The following is a 25,411-nucleotide window of genomic DNA, read 5'->3' as shown; positions in this document are numbered from 1 at the left end:
CCATTTCTGTGTCTAGATACATCTTCTACCATTATATGTAATCAGTTTTCTAAAATAGTCAACCATATAGGAGCCTATTCATGACCAGACACACACACACACTCACAGCTTTATATTATAGATATACGTATATAATAATATATAGATATTAATATATTATTATATATATTTATCAATATATACATATATATTAACATATATATATCAATATATATATTTATATATATATATATATATTAATATATACATATCAATATATGTATACATGAATATATATATTATATATTTATTAATATATATATGTTAATATTTATATATATAGATATCTTAATATATATATATATATATAAATATATATATATGTTAATATTTATATATACATTAATATATATATATTAATATATTTTAATATATATATATTAATATATATATTTATATATATATATATATATAAATATATATGTTAATATTTATATATATATTAATATATTTACATTAATATATCTTAATATATATATATATATATATATTAATATATATACTAATATTTATATATATATTATTATATATATTATTATATATATTATATATATTAATATCTATACATATATATTATTATGTATTATATATATTAATATATATATATTGTTATATATTGTATGTATTAATATATATATATGTATCAATATTCATATATATAGATATCTATATGTATATTGTATATATATTAATGTATTTATATTATATATATATAAATATATGTATATTTATATATATATATTTATATCTTTAGTAACACACACATATATATATTAATATATATATTAATATATATTTTTTATATATACTTATATACATTTATAAATATATATTAATATGTATATATTGATATATATGTATTAATATATATATATTTATATATATTAATATATATTAATCTGTATATTTATATATATATTAATATATATTACTATATATATATATATATTTATATGTATTAATATATATTTATATATATTATTATATATATTTACATATATTAATATATGTATTAATATATATTTATATATATTTTTATATATATTTCCATATATTAATATATATATTCATATATATTTATATATATTAATATTAACATATATATATATTTATATACATTAATATATTAATATATATGCGTATATGTTAATGTATATGTATATATAATGTATATTATATAATGTATAAGTTCTCTCCAATTCTCTCTCCTCTGATCTTGAGCACGTAGTACAATGGGGAAAGGAGTGGCTGGTTACTTTTAATGCATCTAAAACCAAGCTTCTCTCTTTACATCATCAACATTCTAATCCACATTTGTCATCAATTGAAATGAATGGCTCTCGTCTTCAGGAGGCCTCAAGTTTTGACAAGCTTCTGGGCTTGACCATTACTCCTGATCTTAAATGGAACACGTATATCAAATCTGTTGCCAAGGCCGCTGGAAAAATGGTGGGATCTTTCTATCGATCCAGTAGATATCTCACTGCTGATGCTATTCTCTATCTATATAAGAGCCAGGTACGTCCAAGGATGGAATACTGTTGCCACATCTGGGCAGGAGCTGCTAGAAAGAACTTGTCCTGCCTTGATAGAGTTCAAAATAGACTTCGTAGCCTCGTAGGAGATGTCCTTTTCTCCTCCTTGCAACCTCTATCTCACAGAAGAGATGTTGCGAGTTTGTCTCTGATGTATCGTTATTTTCATGGAAAGTGTTCAACTGAGCTTCAATCTATGGTCCCCCCTCGCCAAACTTTCACAAGAAACACTCGTCTAGCTGTAAACACTATCAATAATTTCCCCCACTCTTTATCTGTGCCTAAACCTAAACGTAGATTCCATGAACAAAGCTTCTTTCTTAGAACTGCACGCCTGTGGAATTGTCTTCCGTTTTCCTGCTTTCCGGCTGACTACAATATGGTTTTGTTCAAGTCTAAAGTAAATAAGTTCTTGATGAGCCGTTCCATATAAGTTATTAAATTTACCAAATTTTCATTACTAATGATTACTATATTGACCAACTTCTACTGTACACTCTTTAACCCTTATCCTTGAGTGGCCTCTGGGCCTTGATAATGTGGTGATGCCTTTGTAAAAAAAAAAAAAAAAAAAAAAAAAAATGTATATATGTATATATATAATGATATATATTTATATATATGCGTATATATTAATGTATATGTATATATAATTATATATATGTGTGTGTGTATATTAATGCATATGTATATATTTAATGATATATATATATATATATATATATATATATATTAATATATTTTTCAATATCCCTGATAAACTAAAAATTAGTGATAAAGTTTGCAAACTGAACCCTAGAGAAGCATACATTTCTGCCTAAAGATCACAAATAGGACTTCAAAAATAACCCTAGCACTCGCTTGATAAAGCTATCTAAACCAGAAATTGATAGAATTCGTTCAGCAATACTTTCCCGTGTAAACAATCAAACAAGACATAGAATTAAACCTGCAGGTAAATACTGCCGAAGCATTTACTTGGTTTTAAAATGTAGAAAACAAAAATAAATGTACGTTTATAACCTTTGACACCATAGATTTCTATCCCTCGATAACAGAAGTACTTTTCAATACGTGGCGTTTGCTGAGGCATATAACGATATATGCTCAAAAGAAACCAACATTATTAAAAAAATTTAGGAAATCAGTTCTAGTAAATAACAATAACTAATGAATAAAAACTATAATGATAAATTCGTTTGATTTGGCAATGGGTTTTTAGACTCTGCAGAGGAATCAGATCTTGTGGGATGTTACATTCGGTATATCCTCACAAGCATCTTTGATACTACAGATATTGGCCTATATAGAGATTACGGGTTGGCTATACTAAAAGACTCTAACAAAGTCAAAGAATCATACACCAAGAAATGAAAAATTAGGTCTTAAAGTGGACGTAATTGCTAACATAAAAATAACAAATTTTCTATAGGTCACGCTAAATTAAGATAAGAACACGTATGAACCCTACTTCAAAGATAAGGCTAGTTCAATATATGTAAACCCTTAATCTTATCACCCTCATCAATTATAAAACAGATTCCTACCTCGATCATAAGTAGACTCAGCAATAACTGAAGTGATGAAAATGTATTTTACAGGTCAATCAATATCTACGACACACCCTTAAAAATAGTAGATATAAAAATATTGATATTAAATATAAGCAACAAAACACCGATAACTATAATAAAATTAAAAATAGAAGAAAAAGAAATATAATCTGATATACAGTGCCATACAATCAAATGTTAAAAACAAAACTTGGAAAGAAATTTCTAGACCTCATCGAAAAACACTTCCCCATAACCAATCCCTTAGACAAAATTTTCAATAAAAATAACCTAAAGTTATCATACACCTGCTGCGAAAATGTACAGATGATAATTAAAGCACATAATAACAAAATATTAAATAAAAGCAATGAAAACAATAATAACAAAATAAATAATAAAATAGTGAACAACATGGTAGAAATAATAATAATAATAATAATAATAATAATAATAATAATAACCCAAACCCAAACAACAACAACTATAATAGAAATGAAAATAAAAATACTAATAATGAACAAGATAAATGCAACTGTAGATCCCGCACACTCTGCCCACTTCAAAATAAATGTCTAACCAAAAGCATAGTTTACCAGGGCACATTTTTTTGCGAAAGAAAGCCTGAATAACAAGAACTATTACGTAAATTTCAAAACCCGATATTATGACCATAAAAGTAAGTTTAAAAAAATCACTGAATGAAAACAGCACTAGCAAACCAATCCTGGAAACTCAAAGAAAGCAGGCGTTCGCCGATGGTCGAGTGGAAAATAGTAAAACAAGCAAGCACATGTAGGGACCTAGACGATCCATGTAGATTATGCTTGAACGAAAAATTGGTTATTCTATACTTTAAAGAACCCCAACATCTATTAAACTGTGTGCACAGGATAAACTTTACTCTAGAATAGCGATACAAAATAATTTTAAAATTGACAATAACAATAGAAAATAAATAAATAAAATAAAAATTTAAATAAAATAAACATACATATACATAAATAATTATAATGATATAAATATATAAACTAAAATAATATCTGATTTATAGAGAAAAAATCACATATTTAACTGTCGTCAACGTTTTTTGTTTTTAAACATCTAACTACACTTATGTTGAAATTAGGTCAGCTTAGATAGCTACTCTTCCCATGAAAAATACACACAAAGGAAAGGGTGAACATTAGGTCGACTGTACCTTTGTCCTGAAAGTGCCCGCCCATTGGCTACTTAGGATGGGCGTGGTGGAAACTAGGAAGCTGATTGGCTAACTAAAAATTCAATAGCATGTGCATATATAAAAACGCGAGGTAATTACAACTCTTTGCATAAGCCTGACGACTTCTCACAGGAATGAAACGCGGAATATTCTGTGTAGCTTAATTGCCATATATATTTTATAACTTACTATATATATATATATATATATATATATATATAAAATAAAATAATATATATATATATATATATATATATATATATAAAACTGGCTTGAGGTAGTTGCCTGTCTAGCCGCACTAATGAGCTGTGATACAGCCAAACAGTACTGTATGTGGATGGCTATATATTAATATACATATATGTTAATATGTATGTATGTATGTACGTTGCTGTAGTTGTTGCCATTATTTGAGAAATTGAAATGTTTTCTTTTAAATGTTATTGTTGCTATAGTTGTTGGTGTTACTATTTTTTGACGACAAATTGAAATGTTTCCTTTTTTTAAATGTTATTGTTCCTGTAGTTGCCATCACACACACACACACACACACACACACACACACACACACACACACACACATACGCACGCGCGCAAACTCTTGCATTTCCCAAAGAATAAATTGTTTGAAAAAAATAAACAAAGGCTTATAAATGTATTCTATTCCCTAAAAATGAACTAACATGAGCTTTTTCTTCTCTTTCAAGTTGAAATCATTCCAAAAGTATTCGTTTCTATCAACTGTTTGATGTTAAATAAACCTTTAGGGAATTTTTCTAATTGGCTTTTCAGAGGGTTTTTTTTTTCTTTCGTTTCCTCATTTTAATGAAATATTTCAAAATATTCTTGCATTGTGGAATAATTTTTTTACGTTTTTTTTTTTTTTGTTCAAACATTTTTCTTTTCTTTTTTCTTTTACCACCCACTTTGAATATACGAAATCTTTTTGGAGAATGTATTTGATTTTTAGGATCGGCTTTCGCAGAAAATTCAGTTATTTCTCCCTTTTCTTTGAATATATGGTTAAAATGTTTGTATAATTTTTATTATTTTTTTAAAGAAAATAACAATAATAAAACGTAAAATTTAAATTCAGTTTTAGAAGATTGCATAGTTAATCAGTAATTTTGTTGATCCGTTAATTCTTTTTCTGAATTTTTTAGATGAGGAGTGATATTTTTTTTATGATTTGGAGTATTCGGACAAGTTATCATCTTGAGTCTTATTTTCTACAACGATTTGGCCGATGTAAGGTCTGGCCTTCTCTATGGGTATCTTGTCGAAATCGGAAATCTTTCTGTCGAACTGAAGGATTTGCATGAAATTTTGACTAGAATCATTTATTTAATTCATAGGACTAGCATGCTCTTGTTCCATTAGCCATACGTAGGTAGAATAATTCAGTAATATTCAGGTAATTTCGACTGCATAATTTGGAAGTTACCATTGTAATTTATTAGAACTGACAAGGAAAATCAGCAGAAACCAATAAATTTTTATCTGAAAACTCCATTTATCGACTATAAAATTTCGTCCTAATTCTGTAGAAGCGTCGAGTGATGAATTAAAAAATTGCGTTAGTGAATTTATTGAAAAGTCAATGAAACATGCATTCGAGAAAATATGCTGCCCAAATATACCTGTGTGTGTGTGTGTGTGTGTGTGTGTGTGTGTGTTTGTGTGTGTGCATACAAATGTGTATATGTAGATAATGTATATCTGTGCATATATGTAACTTATATGCATGTGTATAATGTACATAGCCATACTGAAGATCTTTGATACTGGAAAATAGTCTATTTGTGAACGACTTGTGTGTGTGTGTGTTACATATACGAAGTTATGTGCAAAAGGCTAAAATGCGCTTTCTTGTGGTAAAGCCCTTAATCGATGGTAATCATATATAGAGAGAAAAGAGCGGATATTTTTCACCGATTTATTTGCACGCACGAAGACGTGGACAGTGTAAACATCGTTTCTATTTGAATCCCTTTGAAGATGTAACTGAGACAATCATGAAAATAGTCAATAGTCAATACAGCCGGCCAGACTAGAACAGCTGGCATCATATGGCTTGCGACGGCTTTTTGTCTGTACGTTAATAATGTGGAATTCACATATAAATTATCTATCTATCTATCTATCTATCTATCTATCTATCTATCTATCTATATATATATATATATATATATATATATATATATATATATATGACGGAGTTAAAAAGAATAATATCGATTCTTTAAGAAGAGACATTGTGATAATGCAAAGCTCATCAAATTGCTTTGAAGCTTCTATAGAATATGAAGAAATAAATAAAACAGTATAAAATATATACTAATGCAAATAGATTTATTCGTTTATTCAATATGGATGTTACATCAATTAGAAGTGTAGAATAAATAAACCTCTTTATACCATGGTATTTCGAAGCATAATGCTTCTCATCAGAAGAGGTGAGAGGATGCTAGGTAAAATATTAGGGATGCAATGTCTAGCAAGAGCTACATTAGGAGCGAAATGATTGGACGTGAGAGGAAAAGGGTAATATATTGAAACTGTTGGGGGAGGGAAATTGGAGAACTACAGTGATCTATGTGATATATAATTTAAAGGAGATTAGAACAATAGTCTAAAGAGCTGAGTGTATTTTAATGTAACAGTGAAATTACTAGTTTTATTAAAATACAGGAAAGAAAAAGTGCTCGTTGTAATTTAGCTATATAATAAGCTCGATAGGTAAATATCCTAGAGCTAATTCAATATTAAGTAATGTGATTGATAATTTAAAATTTAAAGGGTTTTTATTAAATCTAAAAGACACCATAAATAAACCTAGCATTAAAAGTAAGGCAGATGTATCTTTTAGTTTTTCGCCTTTTGAAATCAGGAACTAGGGTTAAAATAGTCATATGTGATGTTTGCTATAAGGTGAAAAGCTATAGCAAACATCACATATGACTATTTTAACCATAGTTCCTGATTTCAAAAGGCGAAAAACTAAAAGATACATCTGCCTTACTTTAAAATAACAATTCTATATTTCAATATAAAGAGATCTATAAAGAATCGGAATCAGAATCGGTAATTGTATCGGAATTAGAAATTTAATCGGAATCGGTAATTGTATCGGAATCAGGAAAAATATTGGAATCGTCACATCACTAGTTAATATACGGTAAATCCAGTTTTGCATGAATATGTTGTTGCAAAAAGTAACAAAATCTTAACTGTCTTTCGAGATAATGAATACTCGATGGCTACAGTGAGCCAGAATTTCAAAAGTTGTTGCTGCATAAAACTGATTTTTAAAGTTCTATTGTTAGAAATTTCGCCTAGTTCTTCCATTTTTTTTTTCCGATGAGCATACTATTATCTATATCAACATTAAATGGGATTCTGATCCAATTAAAATTTTCAATATTACCAGGAACGTCTTTCGAGAAATATTTGTCAAAATGTTCAGCAAGTAATATTAAAAGTGTTTTAACATCTACAATTATTGAATCAACATTAACTGAACCATTATTGTTGAGATGTTCATCCAGTGTAAGGAACATAACTAACATTTTCTTACTAACTTTTATAATCCGCATGTTTATTTTTTTCTTAAAGGCTTCAATTTTCTCATGACTAAATAAGATGTCTTCCTTTTAGGAATAAATTCAGTTCTATCTACCAAAAGAGCAACTTTACAAAGCCAAATTTTATCGGCCATTATCGAAGCCAGTTTAACATTATAATCACAGAGAAACATTAACAGTTCTTCTTTAAATTTAAATAAATGCTGAATTATTTTACTTCATGATAGCTTTCTTGGAAGCTTCTGTTCAGTCTCAAAAGACAATGGATAAGCCAAGGGTTGCGCAATTTCGATGCAACCAGGGCCTCTCGATGAACCACGTAATATATTGCAGAGATATTAGATACTACTTTCTTAACACGCCCTACAACACTTGAGTGAATACCAGTCATTGAAACCGCTCATATATACGCCAATACGCTGGTTCCATGAGTCTGATCAAAGAAAAAAAGAGTTTAATACCTCCTCACCAGTTGTTATAATGGGTATAGCATGGCAAAATAGAAAACTTTCAAACATTTCATTCTCTCGACAATATCGTACATACATCATAAATTAAGACCCTCTAGTAATATCTGCGCTTTCATCAAGTTGTAATGCAAGAAAGTTTCATTTTCTCTGTCAATCAACTGATAAATAAAAAAGACAAAGGAAAGTCTTTGCCGAACAGTTATGCACGTTTCTTTTTAATTTTCCCTCTGAAGAAGAAATACTGCTCTGGAAAATTAGGGACATCAACACCTACCATCTCGTACGTCACATTATGTTGGCAAATAAATGTAATATAATCGAAAATTATTGAAAATTTCTTCTGATATTTCCATTATTCTTTTATATGCTAACTCATGTCAAATGTGTTTCCTACGAACCGCATTGATATAGCCTTCAAACACAACTCCTTTCATACAATGCACGATGCTTCAAGCAAATTACAACATCCTTCTAAACTGAGATTTTATATCTTCTGACATATCTTATATTTTTTGAACAATTATGTTATCTGATAGCGGCACAGCTTTCAATTTTGCAGCACATTTTTCATCCAAAACTGCCTCACATATATCTATTGTACAAGGCAAAACAAATTCTTCAGCAATATTTTGGGCCTTCTTCTCACGAGCTACTCTCAGACAAAGTAAACATGTTTGTCTGTTAGCATGAGACACACTTTCAATGAATTCAAATTGAATTTACTCGACATCATATTTTCTTTGTTTTTCTGAACAACTTCTTTTGTTTCTGTAGCAGATTCTGAGATGATGTAATCATGAAGTTTCCGTTTCAAAACTTCATCCATAATGCTTGCACCCTGATAAAAGTGAAATTTGAGTGTCAAGCTCTTGCATGTGTAAAACAATTTTTTACATAAATTACGTTGAAATACGGTGATAATACAAGTTTTTTGTCATTAATGAACATTAATATAACGGTACTGATACTGCACCAACCACACCGGGTGTCCTTAACCTCGTCGGATTCCACCCGATATGACAGGTGTTCTTTCGATCGTACATTGTCCTGTCACAAGTTGGCCTGTTGATCGTCTTCACCCACTGTGTTTTCATGGTGGGGCGCTTTGCCTCTCGATCAAATCGTCTCCTACCCTGTGTAGGTAGTCTCCGGGTACATTAATCACTCTGCTGGTCCTTGTGGCTTGCTGCAAAATGAAGAGTCCTCACCACAAACAAACAGAACTCCGGTTTATAACAATAACAAACTATTTATTAATTTCATTACTTCATAACAGCTACTGTCTAAATTGAAGTGACTGACTATAGCAGTGAAACGATGTAAGACCAGACCAGTAAAGTCACAGATTTCCCATTAACACAGGCTAGTTAACATCATAACATCAGGCCCTGGGGGCTCCCAAATCGGGAGCGCCTGACCATCCCAACCGTTCAGTTTGCTGGCTACGACTCTACTCTTTTTATAATTCCTTTTTTCTAAATCCAACCCCTTTTCCCCATCCCTCCTTCAGAGAGTGGTTACAAACACCCTTTCTTTCTTCCTCTTAGAGCTTACCCTTCGTCTTGTCCACTCAACACCTCTCTCTCTCTCTCCCTCTGTTTCCCTAATTTCTACTCCTCCTCTTTTGAACTTATCTCTCCCAAACCTCAACCCCCATTTGCACTGAAGTTTCTACTTATTATCAAATTAGGAGTGATTAGTCACCCCAGGTCGAACAACGCCCGGCGGCAACCCTCTCTCCTTGACCCCCATTCTAAGCTATCAGCCTTAATCAGCCAGGAATCTCTGGGTCTCTTCATATCCTTCAACAGAGGTTTTAAAAACAACCTTTCATGTTAACAGATATATAACGACAATGACATAAAAACAATTATTATTTGTTTTTTCTCTTTCTGACAAAATGCCATAGACATTTCTGTTTTGTTCCAATCAGACATCAACACCCCCTATTCTGCCCTCTCTTCCTCTATCCCGTACGGTCACCCGCCCTCACTGCAATATGCACCTCGCTGCATGCATTCATGACACCAATAGTGTCATAAATAAATAATAATAAATATCCAGACATTGAAAATTTATATTTGTTCCTGCCGACCTCTGTGGTCCGCGGACCCCACTTTGAAAGCCTCAGAGCTAGATGATTTGACAGGGAATTGCCCTAAACAAACTGAAACCAAAAAGTCAAAAACATTTTGATATTGTAAAAGAAAAAAGATAGAAAGAGAAAAAAGTCGAAATAGTTAAACAGAATCAAATATCAATGTGTCAGATGTCATGTTATTTAGGTCTAACATCTAAAATATGACAACAAACTTTATATGTTAGATGTTGTTACTGTTAAAAGTTTATATAATTATTTCCCAATCACACAAAAATAAACCTAAAACTAAAAAGGGGTTCAAAGCACTATTGAAACCTACCCGTCTGAGAGATGCCGGCCTATTTGTATTCTCCCAATTGAAGGGATCGGAGATAGTGAGTGGTGGTATATTTTTTGCTTTTAGCATTTCGTTTTCTTCTGTGGAAACCGTGTTGCGGTGTCAGGTATCCGTGTGAATCAGTGCAAAAAATAGTTATTTCAACCGTCATCTTAGGAAATAGATGCGTTCAATAAATCGTATAATGTATAGGAAATCGTATCAAGATGCACTGATATCCCTTTTTTTGTATCGTTTCAAGTTTCTTTGCTAATTAGAAAAAAATGCTTTTAAGTTTGTCCACAGGAGGAAAAGTGTGTTTTTTTCTTCTCCAACGGAAATCATGGATATCAGTGGCTTTTGAATCGATAAATAGATCAGTGTAAAAATGAAACGAATTCGTGTGAAAGAAAAAACTGTCATCTTTGTGCTGAGGCACCAAATGGTTCTTTTACTAAGAATATACACTTGGTGTTCGTTTCATTCTATCACATTATCAGAGATGTTTGCGGGGATATATATATATATATATATATATATATATATATATATATATATATATATATATATATATATATATATATATATATATATATATAAATGGAAATGTATAAAAAAAAAGAATACGAAAAGTATAAAAGCTTATAAGTTTTCTTTATTCGTTTTCAGTTGGTGACGTGCAGGAATACAAAATAATATTATGAAAAAAAAAATTTTAAACTTTTTTTTACAAGTACATATTTTCGACCGATCCTTCAGTCTTCATCGGTGTAGCGAAAGTGATGAACATACACGGGGAAATGGGGAAAGGAAAAGGAAGGAGGAGGAGAAGGAGGTATAGCCAATGAGAAAGTAGAAAGTACCACGTCAGTTTTAAATATATAAGTACGCACATACACGCATGCACACAGCATATATACACATATAAACGAAAAATTAAAAATTAAACAGCAAATAAAAATGAAGAAACGCGCCCTTAACTGTGCAATCTTTTGAATTCTAACGATATTATTTATTCCAAGAGAGAATAAGAATTCAACGGATATAAGACGTTATGAGGAGAAACGCTATGATGCTCATTTGTAAATCAACGGTTGGTTCTCGTTCGAAAAAGTACGAAAACGTCGTTTCCAAATTCAACTGTTTAAAGACAGAAACGGAACGCTACTTTTTATTAATTTATATATTAATATGTACATACACATACGTATACAAACAAATACTCACATGTACAAATATATACATATATATACACACATAAACGCATGCATATATACACATATACATATACTAACAAATACACCTGCACATACATAACTGTTTGCGCATATATTTACACGTAGAGACAGCTATACATATATACACAAGTCTACATAGGCGAATATAGGGAGAGAGAGGGCTAGAGGATGAGAGGGACGAGAAAAGAGGTATAGGTGTGCGAGAAATACATATACATATACGGTAATATGAAGAAAGCTAACACTTAAACAAAATGTGTTTTGAAAAAACACACACACACATACATGCACACACATACACATATATATACACATATACATATACATATATACACATATACTGACGTGTACATACACTTTCATGTACATATACACATGCACTCATATAAATACATGCATACATATATGCGTACATAATACACATACACATACATAGACCAATTTGTACGAAAGTATAAAGAAGGAAAAAATTTGGGAAAATGTGAAGGTTTCGGAAAGAGTTAGCAAGAGAGAAAAAAAAGTTTACCTCATCTCACCGCATATCTATATATATATATATATATATATATATATATATATATATATATATAGAGAGAGAGAGAGAGAGAGAGAGAGAGAGAGAGAGAGAGAGAGAGAGTGTGTGTGTGTGTGTGTGTGTGTGTGTGAGAAATAAAAAACAAACCGAGTTTTTGTTTTCTTAATTCCATTCATCCAGAGGAAGTCTTGAAATAAAGACGAAACGTAGATAAGCATATAACTCGGTTTGTTCCTTTTTATTTCTCTATTTCGTCGGAATACTATTTCTGTCATTCTCATCGTCATATATATATATATGGGAGGGAAATATGCTTATTCAATTATATTTCACTTTTAATTTATACCAATCCTTTAATTTATGAAGCTCAATATAACTACAGAGCATATAACAAATAAATGACAAAAGTTTGTATGAAAAACTCCTTTTATTCTTTTAAATATGTTGAAATGTCCAATTCTTGGCAGCACCTGTTTCGTAGCGCAGAGTCATTCATGCAATCATTATGTCAATTTTTGAATTTATTCCACCTTAAACTCATCAGAAATAAAGGAACACATCAATTTAAAAAGAAAAATGGATATGGGCATGATTACACACACTCGCGTGCGCGCGCGCACACACACACACACACACACACATATATATATATATATATATATATATCAGAAAAAATTTAATGCTGTAAAAATATATTTTACATTAATTTATTGTTTGACAGGTTACTCGAAAAAGATATATTGAATTTTCCTTAATCTGCAGAGTTTCAAAGAAATACGTTCTTCTCGTCAGAAGAAAGATATTAGCAAATGAATATTATAGCGAAACTATGAATTTGCTTGTACTGGCATTAATTGAAACAGCATTACATGAAAACTAGTTATAAATGCAAAAAAAAAAACTTTTGTGCAAAGATTTTATAAATTTAAGAAATAAGAAGATACATTAAAAATCAAGGATTAATAAAACATGATAAGATATGGAGAGATCAAATATTATCACTACAAAAAGATAATAGGAGACAATGTTCTGGAATTATGCTGTTGACATGCAGAATTAAATTAAAATCCAAAATGTGTAGTAATCCAAAAAGATTGTAATAATCCAAACAATAATGAAACATTCACTTCACAATCAATTCGTCTATTCTTGGTAAATCCAAATCATATATCCCAGTGTCCAAATCTTATTGCCTTTTATTTAAATAAAAATGTCATTAATACAAAAAGCGAAGTAATTTTTCACTGTAAACATAAGGCAAAATGCAAATAGAGTAGCTTTAAAATTACTTGGCCTTTATTAATTCCTGTAATCTACCTATTCACCAATTTGAAATATCTCCCACATACAACTTAAAATAAATAAGCGCACTTTTTAAGATATCAGTCCTTATTTCTCCCTTTACTATCTTCTTGTTTTCCTCAACCCAAATTATAGTCACTTTTTTATCCATTAGATAACATACGCCCTCTATTCTCCTTTAATTTTCTGGAACCTTCTTTGGGTTATGTATGTTTGATTGTGGCCTTGGGATGGTTTCCTGAACTGTAATAGTGGGATTTGATATTTATTTTCTATTTTTCTAATATTTTTTATGGCTGCCGTTGATTTTGTTTTATTTGATCTTGGCTTATATTTTTTATCCTTATTATTATTATCTTTTACCTTATATATATATATATATATATATATAATGTAAAAGTATGTGTGTATGTATGTGTGCATGTATTTATGTATGCATATGTGTATGTGTGTATATATATGTATGGGTTTATATATATGTTTTGTGTATATGTTTATATTTATTTGTATGTATATGAATATGTGGGTATATGTATATATTTATGTGTCTATATGTGTATAAATATATATTTGTAGATATGCATGTGCATATATATGCATTTATATGTTTATAGGTGTGTATGTATTTATATATATTTCTGTATGTATGTATGTATGTATGTATGTATGTATGTATGTATGTGTATGCATATATGTACACTGCGAACCGAAAGAGTTTGCAGGTAACATTTTGGCTTCTGTTCTCAATAATTGTTTAAATTATGAAATAATCTAATTGAACTTAATATTTATAACCAACGAATGTAATTTCTATCATCAGATTCTTTGAAATTGTTTTATTAAAGTTTGCAAGCATCCTAAAAATGGCAAAAGGAGTTCAATTAACACAAGATAAAACTAAACAAATTATAAATTTATTATCAACTGGGAAGTTGACATACTTTATTGCCAAACAATTGAAGTGTGACTATCATACAATTAAGAAATTTGTTAAAGATGATGGCGTCATCTGAATAAAACCCTTAAAATTCAAACCAAAATCTCTGTCTTCTGCACAATTCTGTAAATTTAATTTTGCACTGATCAAGAACCCAAATACAACCAGTAATACCATTTTTGATGAAGCTGAGATTCCTGATATACCCCAAACAATCCACAGCGTATACCTTTGAAAAGCTGGGTACCATCAATAAAATGGTCGCTTCTCCTCCTCTATCAAAATTACACCATCAAAAATGATTAGAATAGGCAGACAGATACATGAAGCAAGACTTTACAAAGCTACTTTGGATAGATAAGTTTGGGCCTCCTTGGATGGCCCGGATGGATGGGCAAGAGGATGAGTTTTGAATGGCAGACAATCCTGGATTCAGATGAGAAGGTAACAAGGTGATGGAGGTGTCATGTTTTGGGCAAGATTACTTGGAAACACTATTGTTGGCCCTTTCAAAGTTCAACAAAGTGTGAAAGGAACTACTGCATCTTCTTATCAAGAAATTTCTTCCCGTAGTATCAAAGGCTATCGGACGAGGAAAAAGAAGCCTTGGTTTACATGCAAGATAACACGCTTTCACATGTTTCCAAATACTCCAGATTTTGGTTTAGCACTCATGGCATTGATAGATTGAAGCTAATGATCTGGCCACCTAATAGGCCTGATTTGAACCCTGTTGAGACCATGTGGTCGCTGATAAAAATAAAGGATTATGAGAATGGCAAGCAGTATTCAAGCGTAGACGTCCTGTGAGAAGCTGTTTGCAAAGCCCGCAGAGAAGTTCCAGGAGAACAATTGAAAAATCTTATTTATGGTGTTGGTGAGAGACTAGTTACACTGATAAAATCTAGACGTGGAAGATTTGAATGCATTAAATGACTCATCCGAGTAAATCGATATTTAAATGACTTGGTAAACATATTTCAGATTGAAATACTTATTGCAAAGCCCATTCTATTCATTATATCATTAACGTGCATGAGAAAATGTGCAAACATTACAAAATAAGTATTTGTTGATTTTTATTTTATTTTTGTATTTTGCAAACTGTTTCTGTTCACTGAAAATATGAATACTAGTAATAACTTACGATATTGCTCTTGTTTTTATTTTATTTTATTGTAATGTTTAGAATGCATCTTCATATAAAAATACTACTATTTGCATTATATCATTTTCCTTAACGAAATAATATAAATTTAGGCACTTGCAAAATCTTTCGGTTCACAGTACACGCACACACACACACACACACACACATATATATATATATATATATATATATATATATATATATATATATATTGCTTTAAACAAAATGGCCGGAAAAACCCGAGGTTTTGCCGGCCATTTTGTTAAAAGCAATGTATAAGTGCTGTACTGTTAAACAGATATATATATATATGTACTAGCAAAAGTACCCGTCGTTGACTCTGATTTATGAAAGTATGATAGGTTATGAAAGGGAAGGGTTGTAAAGAGATAGCTTCGAATTTGGGGGTATCAAAACCAAAGAAAAATATGATGAAAGTAAAAATAAAATAGATAAACCCCATAATTTATTATACCATACGTGTTCACACTGAAACACTTATCACAATATTCTGTGGATCTATATTAAAAAAAACTTGTTAAGCTTTCTGACATATTTCCATTCTATGGAGGTCAGGCGCGAACGAACACCCCATAATTGTATTATACCATATTTATTCAAACTGAAACATAATTATCAAAGTATACTTACACAGATAGATATGAAAAGTCTTTATTAAAGTTTGTGCCTATTTCCATTTTATGGAGGCCAGGCACGAACGCAGACCCCACAATTTTATCATACCATCCATATTTAAGTTAAAACATACTTATCAAAGTATTCTTATGTACATCAATATCAAAAACACTTGTAAACGTTTTTTTTTAATTTTTAAATTTTTTATTTCCATACTTTGTGGACCAGGCGCGTATGCAGACCCCACAATTTTAATGAATCATCATTATGCCAGATCAAACATACCCATTCCTGTGTCTCGATACATCTTCTATCATTATATGTGATCAGTTTTCTATAATAGTCAACCATATAGGACCCTATTCGTGACCAAACATACACACAGACGTTCAGCTTTATATTAGGCGGAGACATAAACATTACCATCGTTTAAAAAATCAAAGCAAAAACCACTTAAACAGATGAACGATAAAAACGAAGCAGTAAATTGTCTATGGGAACATAGCACAGTGGATTAGAGCGCTGGACTGAAATACATAAGGTCCAAGGTTCGAATCCTACCAACAGTCAAGCTACGCTGAAGAGGAGTAGGGCTTCGAAACACGTGTGTCCGTAGATTACTGTTTTAAAAAATAATAAATAAATAAATAAATAAATAATACGTCCAAATAAAATTGGGCGACTTTCTAAGAAAAACACCGGTTCTTGGAGGCAGAGACATAAACATTACTATCGTTTAAAAAATCAAAACAAAAAACACACACATATATATATATATATATATGTGTGTGTGTGTGTGTGTGTGTATATATGTATATTTTGTAAGTACTTCCATCATCATCATCATCATTCTAAGGTTATTTAGATTGTGTCTGTATTTTAGCACCTAACTTTCTACACTTTTTCTTTCCATCTGATTTACTTCCCGTATAGTGCATCTGGATGTGTGCTGTTTAACACATATTCTATCTGTTTGTAAGTCAGAATATCTACATCGTGAACCTTCACTATCTATTCTATTTTTCTTTTTTTTCTCTCTCTCTTTTTTTTTCTTTTCACTATTTAGGCTTCTTTTTCCCTTGTAATTTTATTCCCTTTGTTTCTTTCGAAAATCTGTTTTCCCATTATCTATTAATTCCACTTTTGACAGCAATAAGAGTAATTACGCTGATTAAATTGTCCTTAAAAGAAAAAAAAATTCATTATTTTACATTCATTTATATTGTTGTACATTTAGTTTTGTTTTATTTTGGGGGTCAATAAGTATCAAGGTCAAGAGCTATTCAAGGGATAAGAGGGGGGTAGGATTAATGCTCTCTCTCAAACCAAAGATAGATTCCTTGATTTTTTATCTGTATTTTTTTTTTTTTTTGCTTTCAGATTGCTAAATTTGATCCGCCAATTTTTCGATCGTCTTCCTATGATTTTATATCGGTGAGTAACATTTTGAAGTTATTTGCACATAATTGTTGAAATACTTCACTGGGTTTCAAAAATGTTTACTTTTCTGCATGATAATGTTTTGTTTTTTTGTAACATTAGAAAGTTTTTATCTTCACCAAACTGTGAATACCATAGTGGCTTGCACTACCAAAATATTAACTGAAGAATCAGTTACATTTGGTAGCTTTAATCCTACAGGCTAAGTTAGAACAGTTTGGTGGAAGTTACTGGTCTATGGTATTTTGTCAGCAGTAGTGGAGTATTTATTTTGTATCTCAGTGTCTACATATCTTAACTTAGCTTTAAGTGATAACTTTAAATTTGGCAGCATTTATTCAGGATGGGTTGGGCTGGTCGTCCCATAGAACACACAATGTGCTAGATGAATACAAATCATACACAATGCTCCATAACAGCTAAGATAGTTAAGGACAGCCAGTACTGGGACCAGTGCCGAATACTGTTGACATGTGAACTGGAACTAAGTTAAACATTGGCTTTGATATTGCATAACCATGTCTTCGGCCTTCCAAGGAACAATGCAGATTTAAAATGTATGAAAAGTTTTTTATAGACTGATTTTCTATAGAATTTATTGTGCATGAATTCGTCCTCATTGATGTTAAGATTGGAATCGAGGAGTGAGAATGAACCACAGGCATTGAGGTATTCTATAGTGAACTGTGGATGGGTCTGTGTTGTTAAAAGTATTATTTTAGTGGTTTCATCATGAGAATATGTGAGAATAAGGATATTGTCAATATACCTTGAAAAAGAATATGTAAGCGTGGAAGATGCTTAATGCTTGTCATTCAAATCAATCCACGTATGCAATAGTCAGAAGACTAATAAGGCTGAAGTCCATGTATGCAATAGAAGACTAATAAGGCTGAAGCCCATAGATTTGCTGTGATTTGCTTACATGTGTGCTATTGAAATGTAAAATAAATGATGCTAACATTGACGCATAAAAGTTGGTATAGGTAAGCATCATTTACCCCAAAGTAGTCAAGATAACTGGATGGAATATGATTGGTGATAAGGTTTATATTAAAGTGTGTGTGTGTGAGAATGAAAATGTATTGAGAAACGACATTGAGATTAAAGATGTATTTATTTAGGCAGTTATTAATGCTGAAGTAGGTTCAATCTGTTTGTGGTTCAGTCAAAGCTGCTGACGTATACAGGGAAGTTGGAGATTAAAGTTTTCAGTAATTTTGAGAGTAGCTATATTTGTGTGGATACTGGTTTTATATGTTTTGATGAGATGATAAAATGTAGGGAGTTTCCTGTTTTTAGTGGTGGACTTGAGCTTATATTTATTCGGGAAATTCCTTCTAATGCAAATTAGGGACCAAGTAGTGTTGATAGAATCTTGTATTTGGGTAGTTGAAATACTATTGGGTGATATTGCTGAGGTGTCCAAGATCGAGGGTGTTGTAAGATTTCTGAGAAATAATACAGAAAATATGTTAATTTGGTAATTGTTTTTAGTTATAGCTGCAGCATGAGAATGCCGCCATCATATTCAACTTATCTAAGTGGTAGAGAATTTTGCTCTCTTGGACATTAAGTCGCCTCTTTTGATAGAACTCATTTTTATTAATTTATAAATTTTTAATGATTTTTATGTACATAAATGTTATCCACGAATGTGTGTTTCTTGCTAACTAACAGTCATCAGTAAGGATGGAACTCACAACTACAGTGTTGTTTGACGTTTTACTACTTGGCTATGAAGTTTTGCCTGAAAATATGTACGTTTTTCATCACTTAAATGTTGTTAATTTTGTTATTGTTTTTTATTTGGAATAATAGAAGCATGAGGATGCTGCCATTGTATTCAAATTCGCTTTAAAAAATAATAGAAAGTTACAAAAAATTATTAAAATATTTTTTGTTTTGTGAATGGTTTGTAGTAGTAGTATTTGTGAGGCATAGGACAATTATAAAAAAAAAGAATTGAATAAACCTCCTGTATAAATCAAGTATTAACATTACAAGCGAAAAAAAGAATTACTTAATCAAAAATGTCTTACTAAGAAAGAAGTCTGTAACACGTGGTAATCCAATATTACCCTTTTAATGAAGACAAGCAAGATCACCAAGGCAAAGAGTTACTTTCCTTTTAATATGTTCTGCAAATTTATGCTGACGACACTACCATTTATGGTAGCACATCTAAGACAGTAAACGACCAAGTTCTCTCCAATTCTCTCTCCTCTGATCTTGAGCACGTAGTACAATGGGGAAAGGAGTGGCTGGTTACTTTTAATGCATCTAAAACCAAGCTTCTCTCTTTACATCATCAACATTCTAATTCACATTTGTCATCAATTGAAATGAATGGCTCTCGTCTTCAGGAGGCCTCAAGTTTTGACAAGCTTCTGGGCTTGACCATTACTCCTGATCTTAAATGGAACACGTATATCAAATCTGTTGCCAAGGCCGCTGGAAAAATGGTGGGATCTTTCTATCGATCCAGTAGATATCTCACTGCTGATGCTATTCTCTACCTATATAAGAGCCAGGTACGTCCAAGGATGGAATACTGTTGCCACATCTGGGCAGGAGCTGCTAGAAAGGACTTGTCCTGCCTTGATAGAGTTCAAAATAGACTTCGTAGCCTCGTAGGAGATGTCCTTTTTATCCTCCTTGCAACCTCTATCTCACAGAAGAGATGTTGCGAGTTTGTCTCTGATGTATCGTTATTTTCATGGAAAGTGTTCAACTGAGCTTCAATCTATGGTCCCCCCTCGCCAAACTTTCACAAGAAACACTCGTCTAGCTGTAAACACTATCAATAATTTCCCCCACTCTTTATCTGTGCCTAAACCTAAACGTAGATTCCATGAACAAAGCTTCTTTCTTAGAACTGCACGCCTGTGGAATTGTCTTCCGTTTTCCTGCTTTCCGGCTGACTACAATATGGTTGTGTTCAAGTCTAAAGTAAATAAGTTCTTGATGAGCCGTTCCATATAAGTTATTAAATTTACCAAATTTTCATTACTAATGATTACTATATTGACCAATTTCTACTGTACACTCTTTAACCCTTATCCTTGAGTGGCCTCTTGGCCTTGATAATGTGGTGATGCCTTTGTAAAAAAAAACAAAAAAAAAAAAAAACTGAAAATCCGTTTAATCTAACAGTGAAGCTGTATACCTTTACGTGATTTTTTGTCTTATTTACAGCACTTTACACACATAACACACTCATCAGTTTCCTATGTATCATGAGCAAGTTGTTGAAATCTTTTAACTGCCAACGACCTCAGCAAAACAATCTACTTAATGACAAGCAATATGGATTCCATCCCCCAAGAACCACTGCTAATGTACTAACAGCAATTTTAGACAGAATCAGCGATTTTCTTGATGGGATCTTGTTTCTAGAGTAATAGCTTGTAATATATCAAAAGCCTTTAAAAGGGTTTGGCACAAAGGGTTGCTTCATAAACTTGCTAGCTATAAAATATCTGGCAATGTCCTCGCAATCATTGAATCTTTTCTCATTGATAGATCGATAAAAGTAGTTGTTGATGTGCAGAACTTTGGAATGCATAGCATCAATGCTGGCTTGCCTCAAGGATTTATCCTAAACACAACCTTCTTGCAGGTTTTCATTAATTATTTTTTAATCAATTGTTTTAGATCAGTTATTGGCATCCATGCAGACGATACAACTGTCTATGGCAGCACTTTGAAGAGCACTGGTGATCAAGTTATCACTGATTCTTTTCTGATCTTGAGCACATAGCGAATGAGTTAAACGTGACTTGTCACTTTCAACACAACTAAAACTGGAGCTTTCTGCTTGTACGGTGATAAAACCACTGGACTGATAATGACTAAAAATAGCATGATGATGGCCTTCGACCTAGAGATGGTGCACACCATTTTTCAAAATTAAGGTATATGGTCAAGGTCATAGCCTATGTATATATATTCTCCTACAACCCACACCACTGGACTAATCATGACAACACCTGACATAATGATGGTCTCTGATCAAGGGATTGTGCACATTATTTTTAAAGGTCAAAGTCAAAGGTTAATATAATATTTATGCAGCTCTTCATAACTTCCACCCCCTCCCCCACCTAAGGATAGTGGCGGACCCCAACTTGGTGTGCACCACCCCTAGGTGGGGAGTTTATGAAGGGCCGCACTAAATATGACCTTAACCTTTGACCTTGACCTTCAAAAATTTAACATTACGTTTAATACTCGGCAACACCTGGTACAATTGCTACCTGCTACTATATATATATATATATATATATATATATATATATATATATATATATATATATATATATATGAGAGAAAGAGACGGTCCTCTTCAAACGGACTGTTTCACTGTATCACAACTTTTCAGTGTGGCTAGATCAAAACCAATTCCAAACCTGGGATCAAACCCACAACAATCGAGTTAATAGTCAGTAGCTCTATCCATCAGGCCACTGGGACAAGTGCTGTCAACAATGATATCTAACAATGCTTCATACAAACTTTAACCACCACTCTCACAGTGTTCCATTTGTTTATTTACAAAGAGCTTTGCATTGCGCTAAAGCATTAACAGGCGATAGCAATTACTAAGAATGCTCGACCGGGGAAAGGACAGAAGCTTTAAGCAGATCAATGCCCTTTCACATATAATTACCAAGGTATGTGTTTATTTGCGTTTGTTTTTGGATTATGTGCGAAAGAATTGTGGAGAGTTACGCTGAATTTGTTATAATTCAGCAAGTAAAATATGAATAAAATCTTCGTAAATCATAATACAATTGTTTATTTTATATGCTCTGTTGTTAAGTGTTAACAGCTATCAAGCTTTCACATTGAACAGCTGTTGCAAATTTTCTTGAAATAAATACATACACACATATATATAATTTTTATTTTTACAAACATATCATGGCTACATATGCAAGGCATGTTTCAATAATAGCTATTTTCCTCAGATAAAAAAATAAGTGCACTCTGTTTACAAATTGAATGCATTTTTCAATAGGTAAACAGAGAGAGAAGACACATATATAAGTTTATATTATATATATATATATATATATATATATATATATATATATATATATATATATATATGCGCATAAGCCTGAAGAGTCCTAGAGTGGATGAAACGCGGAATATTCAGTGTAGCTTAATCGCCATATATATTTTATAAATTACTATATCTATATATATATATAAGTTTATATATATTATCTATATATATAAGTTTATATATATATATATATATATATATATATATATATATATATATAAGTTTATATATATATCATCATCATCATCATCATCATCATCATGTGCTGTCCTTCGTGTCTGAAGACGACTTCCTGTGAACCATCATTCTCCACTTGTCATGGTCGCGACTGAGGGTCTGCCAGCTTCCAGTAGGGATCGACCTGTCCTTTAGATTTCGTTTGACGGTGTCACGAAACCTGAGCTTAGGTCTGCCTATGCCTCGTATCCCATCCACCAGTTGTGAAAATAGTATCTGTTTTGGTAGTCGGGAGTTCTCCATTCTGTTTACCTGCCCGGCCCATCTCAGGTTTTTTTCGGATGAGCAGGTCATACATGCTTGGGAGGTTGGCTTGTGATAGGGATCCCCCTGTTGCTGAAAAAGTCATACCACTTGACATTTAAAATCTGCCGGAGGTGTCTCATCATATAGGTGTTGAGCTTGCGGGCTACCAGTTTGACACTGGCCAAGTTTCTGCACCGTATACGAGTGACGAGAGGACGATGGCATGGTACACCAAGCATTTAGTTCTGAAAGTCAGGTCTTTATTTTGCCAGACCTTCTGTTTGAGTTTTCCATAGGATATGAAAGCGTTAGCCATTCTTGTAGAAATTTCCTCGTCCATTTTGTTGTTGTTCATGATCGTGGTCCCTGGGTATTTTAATTTGCTGACATTGTAAAGCTCCTGGTCATGAATCTTAATTGGCTGGCTTGTTGCTGATGATCCAGGAGATTGTTGGTACATCATTTCGGTTTTCTTGATGTTAATCTTCAATCCAAAGACCTTGGCTGATCCTGCGAAGCGAGTTATTATGTCCTGAGTATCCTCATGGCTATGCGCTACAAATGCGGTGTCATCAGCAAACATCAGCTCCTGTACGAGTATCTTTGTTGTTTTATTTGCGGATTTGTATGCATTGACATTGAAAAGGTCTGCTCCCGGTCTAGATCATATAAAAATACCCTTATCACAATTTCTAAAGGCATGCCAAAGCACAACTGACAGGTAGAGTGAGAAGAGGGTTGGAGCGAGGATGCAGCCCTGTCTGATATTATTCTGCACGTCGAACGGATCGGAGAGCTCACCCTTCAGCTTAACTGTGGCTTTTATGCCTGAATGAAGGGCTCTGACAAGGCTGGTGAAGTGTGCAGGAATGCCAAGCTCCAGCAAGACTTCCCAAAGAGTGCTTCGATCCACTGTGTCGAAAGCTTTCATAAAATCCACAAGGACCATGTACAGCTCCATATTTTGCTGCACACACTTTTCCTGGGTCTGTTTGAGTGAGAAGATCATATCTGCTGTGCCTCTGTTTGCACGGAATCCACATTATGCCTCAGGTAGGAAGGTTTCAGCGTGTGCTGTAAGCCTGTTCAGGAGAACATGAGCGAACACTTTCCAGGGACTAAGAGCAGTGATATACCCCTGTAGTTACCGCACAGCCTGCAACCTCCCTTTTTGAATATGGTCACTAGCTGTGCGTCTTTCCAATCTTGAGGGACAGTTGCAGTGGTCCAGGCACTCTGTATGATTGTGCAGAGAGTGCTAAGTAGTTTTTGTCCTCCTCACTTGATGATCTCAGGGTGTATGCCATCAGACCCAGCTGATTTGCCATCCTGTAACATCACTGCTTTGCAGATTTCATCTGAGTCAGGGCATCTGTCCATCCAGTGCTGTGTCGGGAACTGCTCCAGGTTGATTATTGCTCATTTGTCAATGTCTGGCGTCTCATTTAGCAATGTTTTGAAATGCTCAGTCCATCGTTTTAGAAGTTCGCATTTGTCAGTGAGGAGAATGGAATTGTCGCTTGCAAGTAGTTGATCGGGATGGCTCACATTTGGGCCCCAGACTGCTTTCATACTCCCATAGAAACCCTTCATGTCATTGGTGTCAGCCAGAATCTGTAGTTCAGCAGCCTTAGCCATCCACCAACTGTTCTTAAGTTCCCTACATCTGCTCTGGAGCTTGCTGTTTGCCTTAGCGTACTTTGCTTTGATTGATCTAGTGTTCCTGAACAACATTGAACCTCTTGCAGCGTTTCTCTGGTTGACGAGTTGCTTGATTTTTTCGCAGTTCTCATCAA

General features: G+C 32.5%; 1 protein-coding gene across 2 annotated transcripts in view; it reads left to right on the top strand.

Moving 5' to 3' along the window:
- The window catches only part of LOC145249765 (centrosomal protein of 112 kDa-like), a 777,157-nt gene that overhangs the window by 361,737 nt on the left and 390,009 nt on the right, over window positions 1-25,411 (top strand). For both annotated transcript variants that reach the window (XM_080111687.1, XM_080111688.1), the window contains one exon: window positions 17,999-18,052. In XM_080111687.1, the coding sequence (XP_079967813.1) occupies window positions 17,999-18,052 (54 nt within the window). The remainder of the gene's footprint in view (window positions 1-17,998; window positions 18,053-25,411) is intronic.

The sequence above is a fragment of the Euprymna scolopes genome, chromosome 28 (genome assembly GCF_053919585.1).
Source record: "Euprymna scolopes isolate OS-2025 chromosome 28, ASM5391958v1, whole genome shotgun sequence".
Taxonomy (NCBI): Eukaryota; Metazoa; Mollusca; class Cephalopoda; order Sepiida; family Sepiolidae; genus Euprymna; species Euprymna scolopes.
This window is presented reverse-complemented; position numbering and strand designations above follow the sequence as displayed.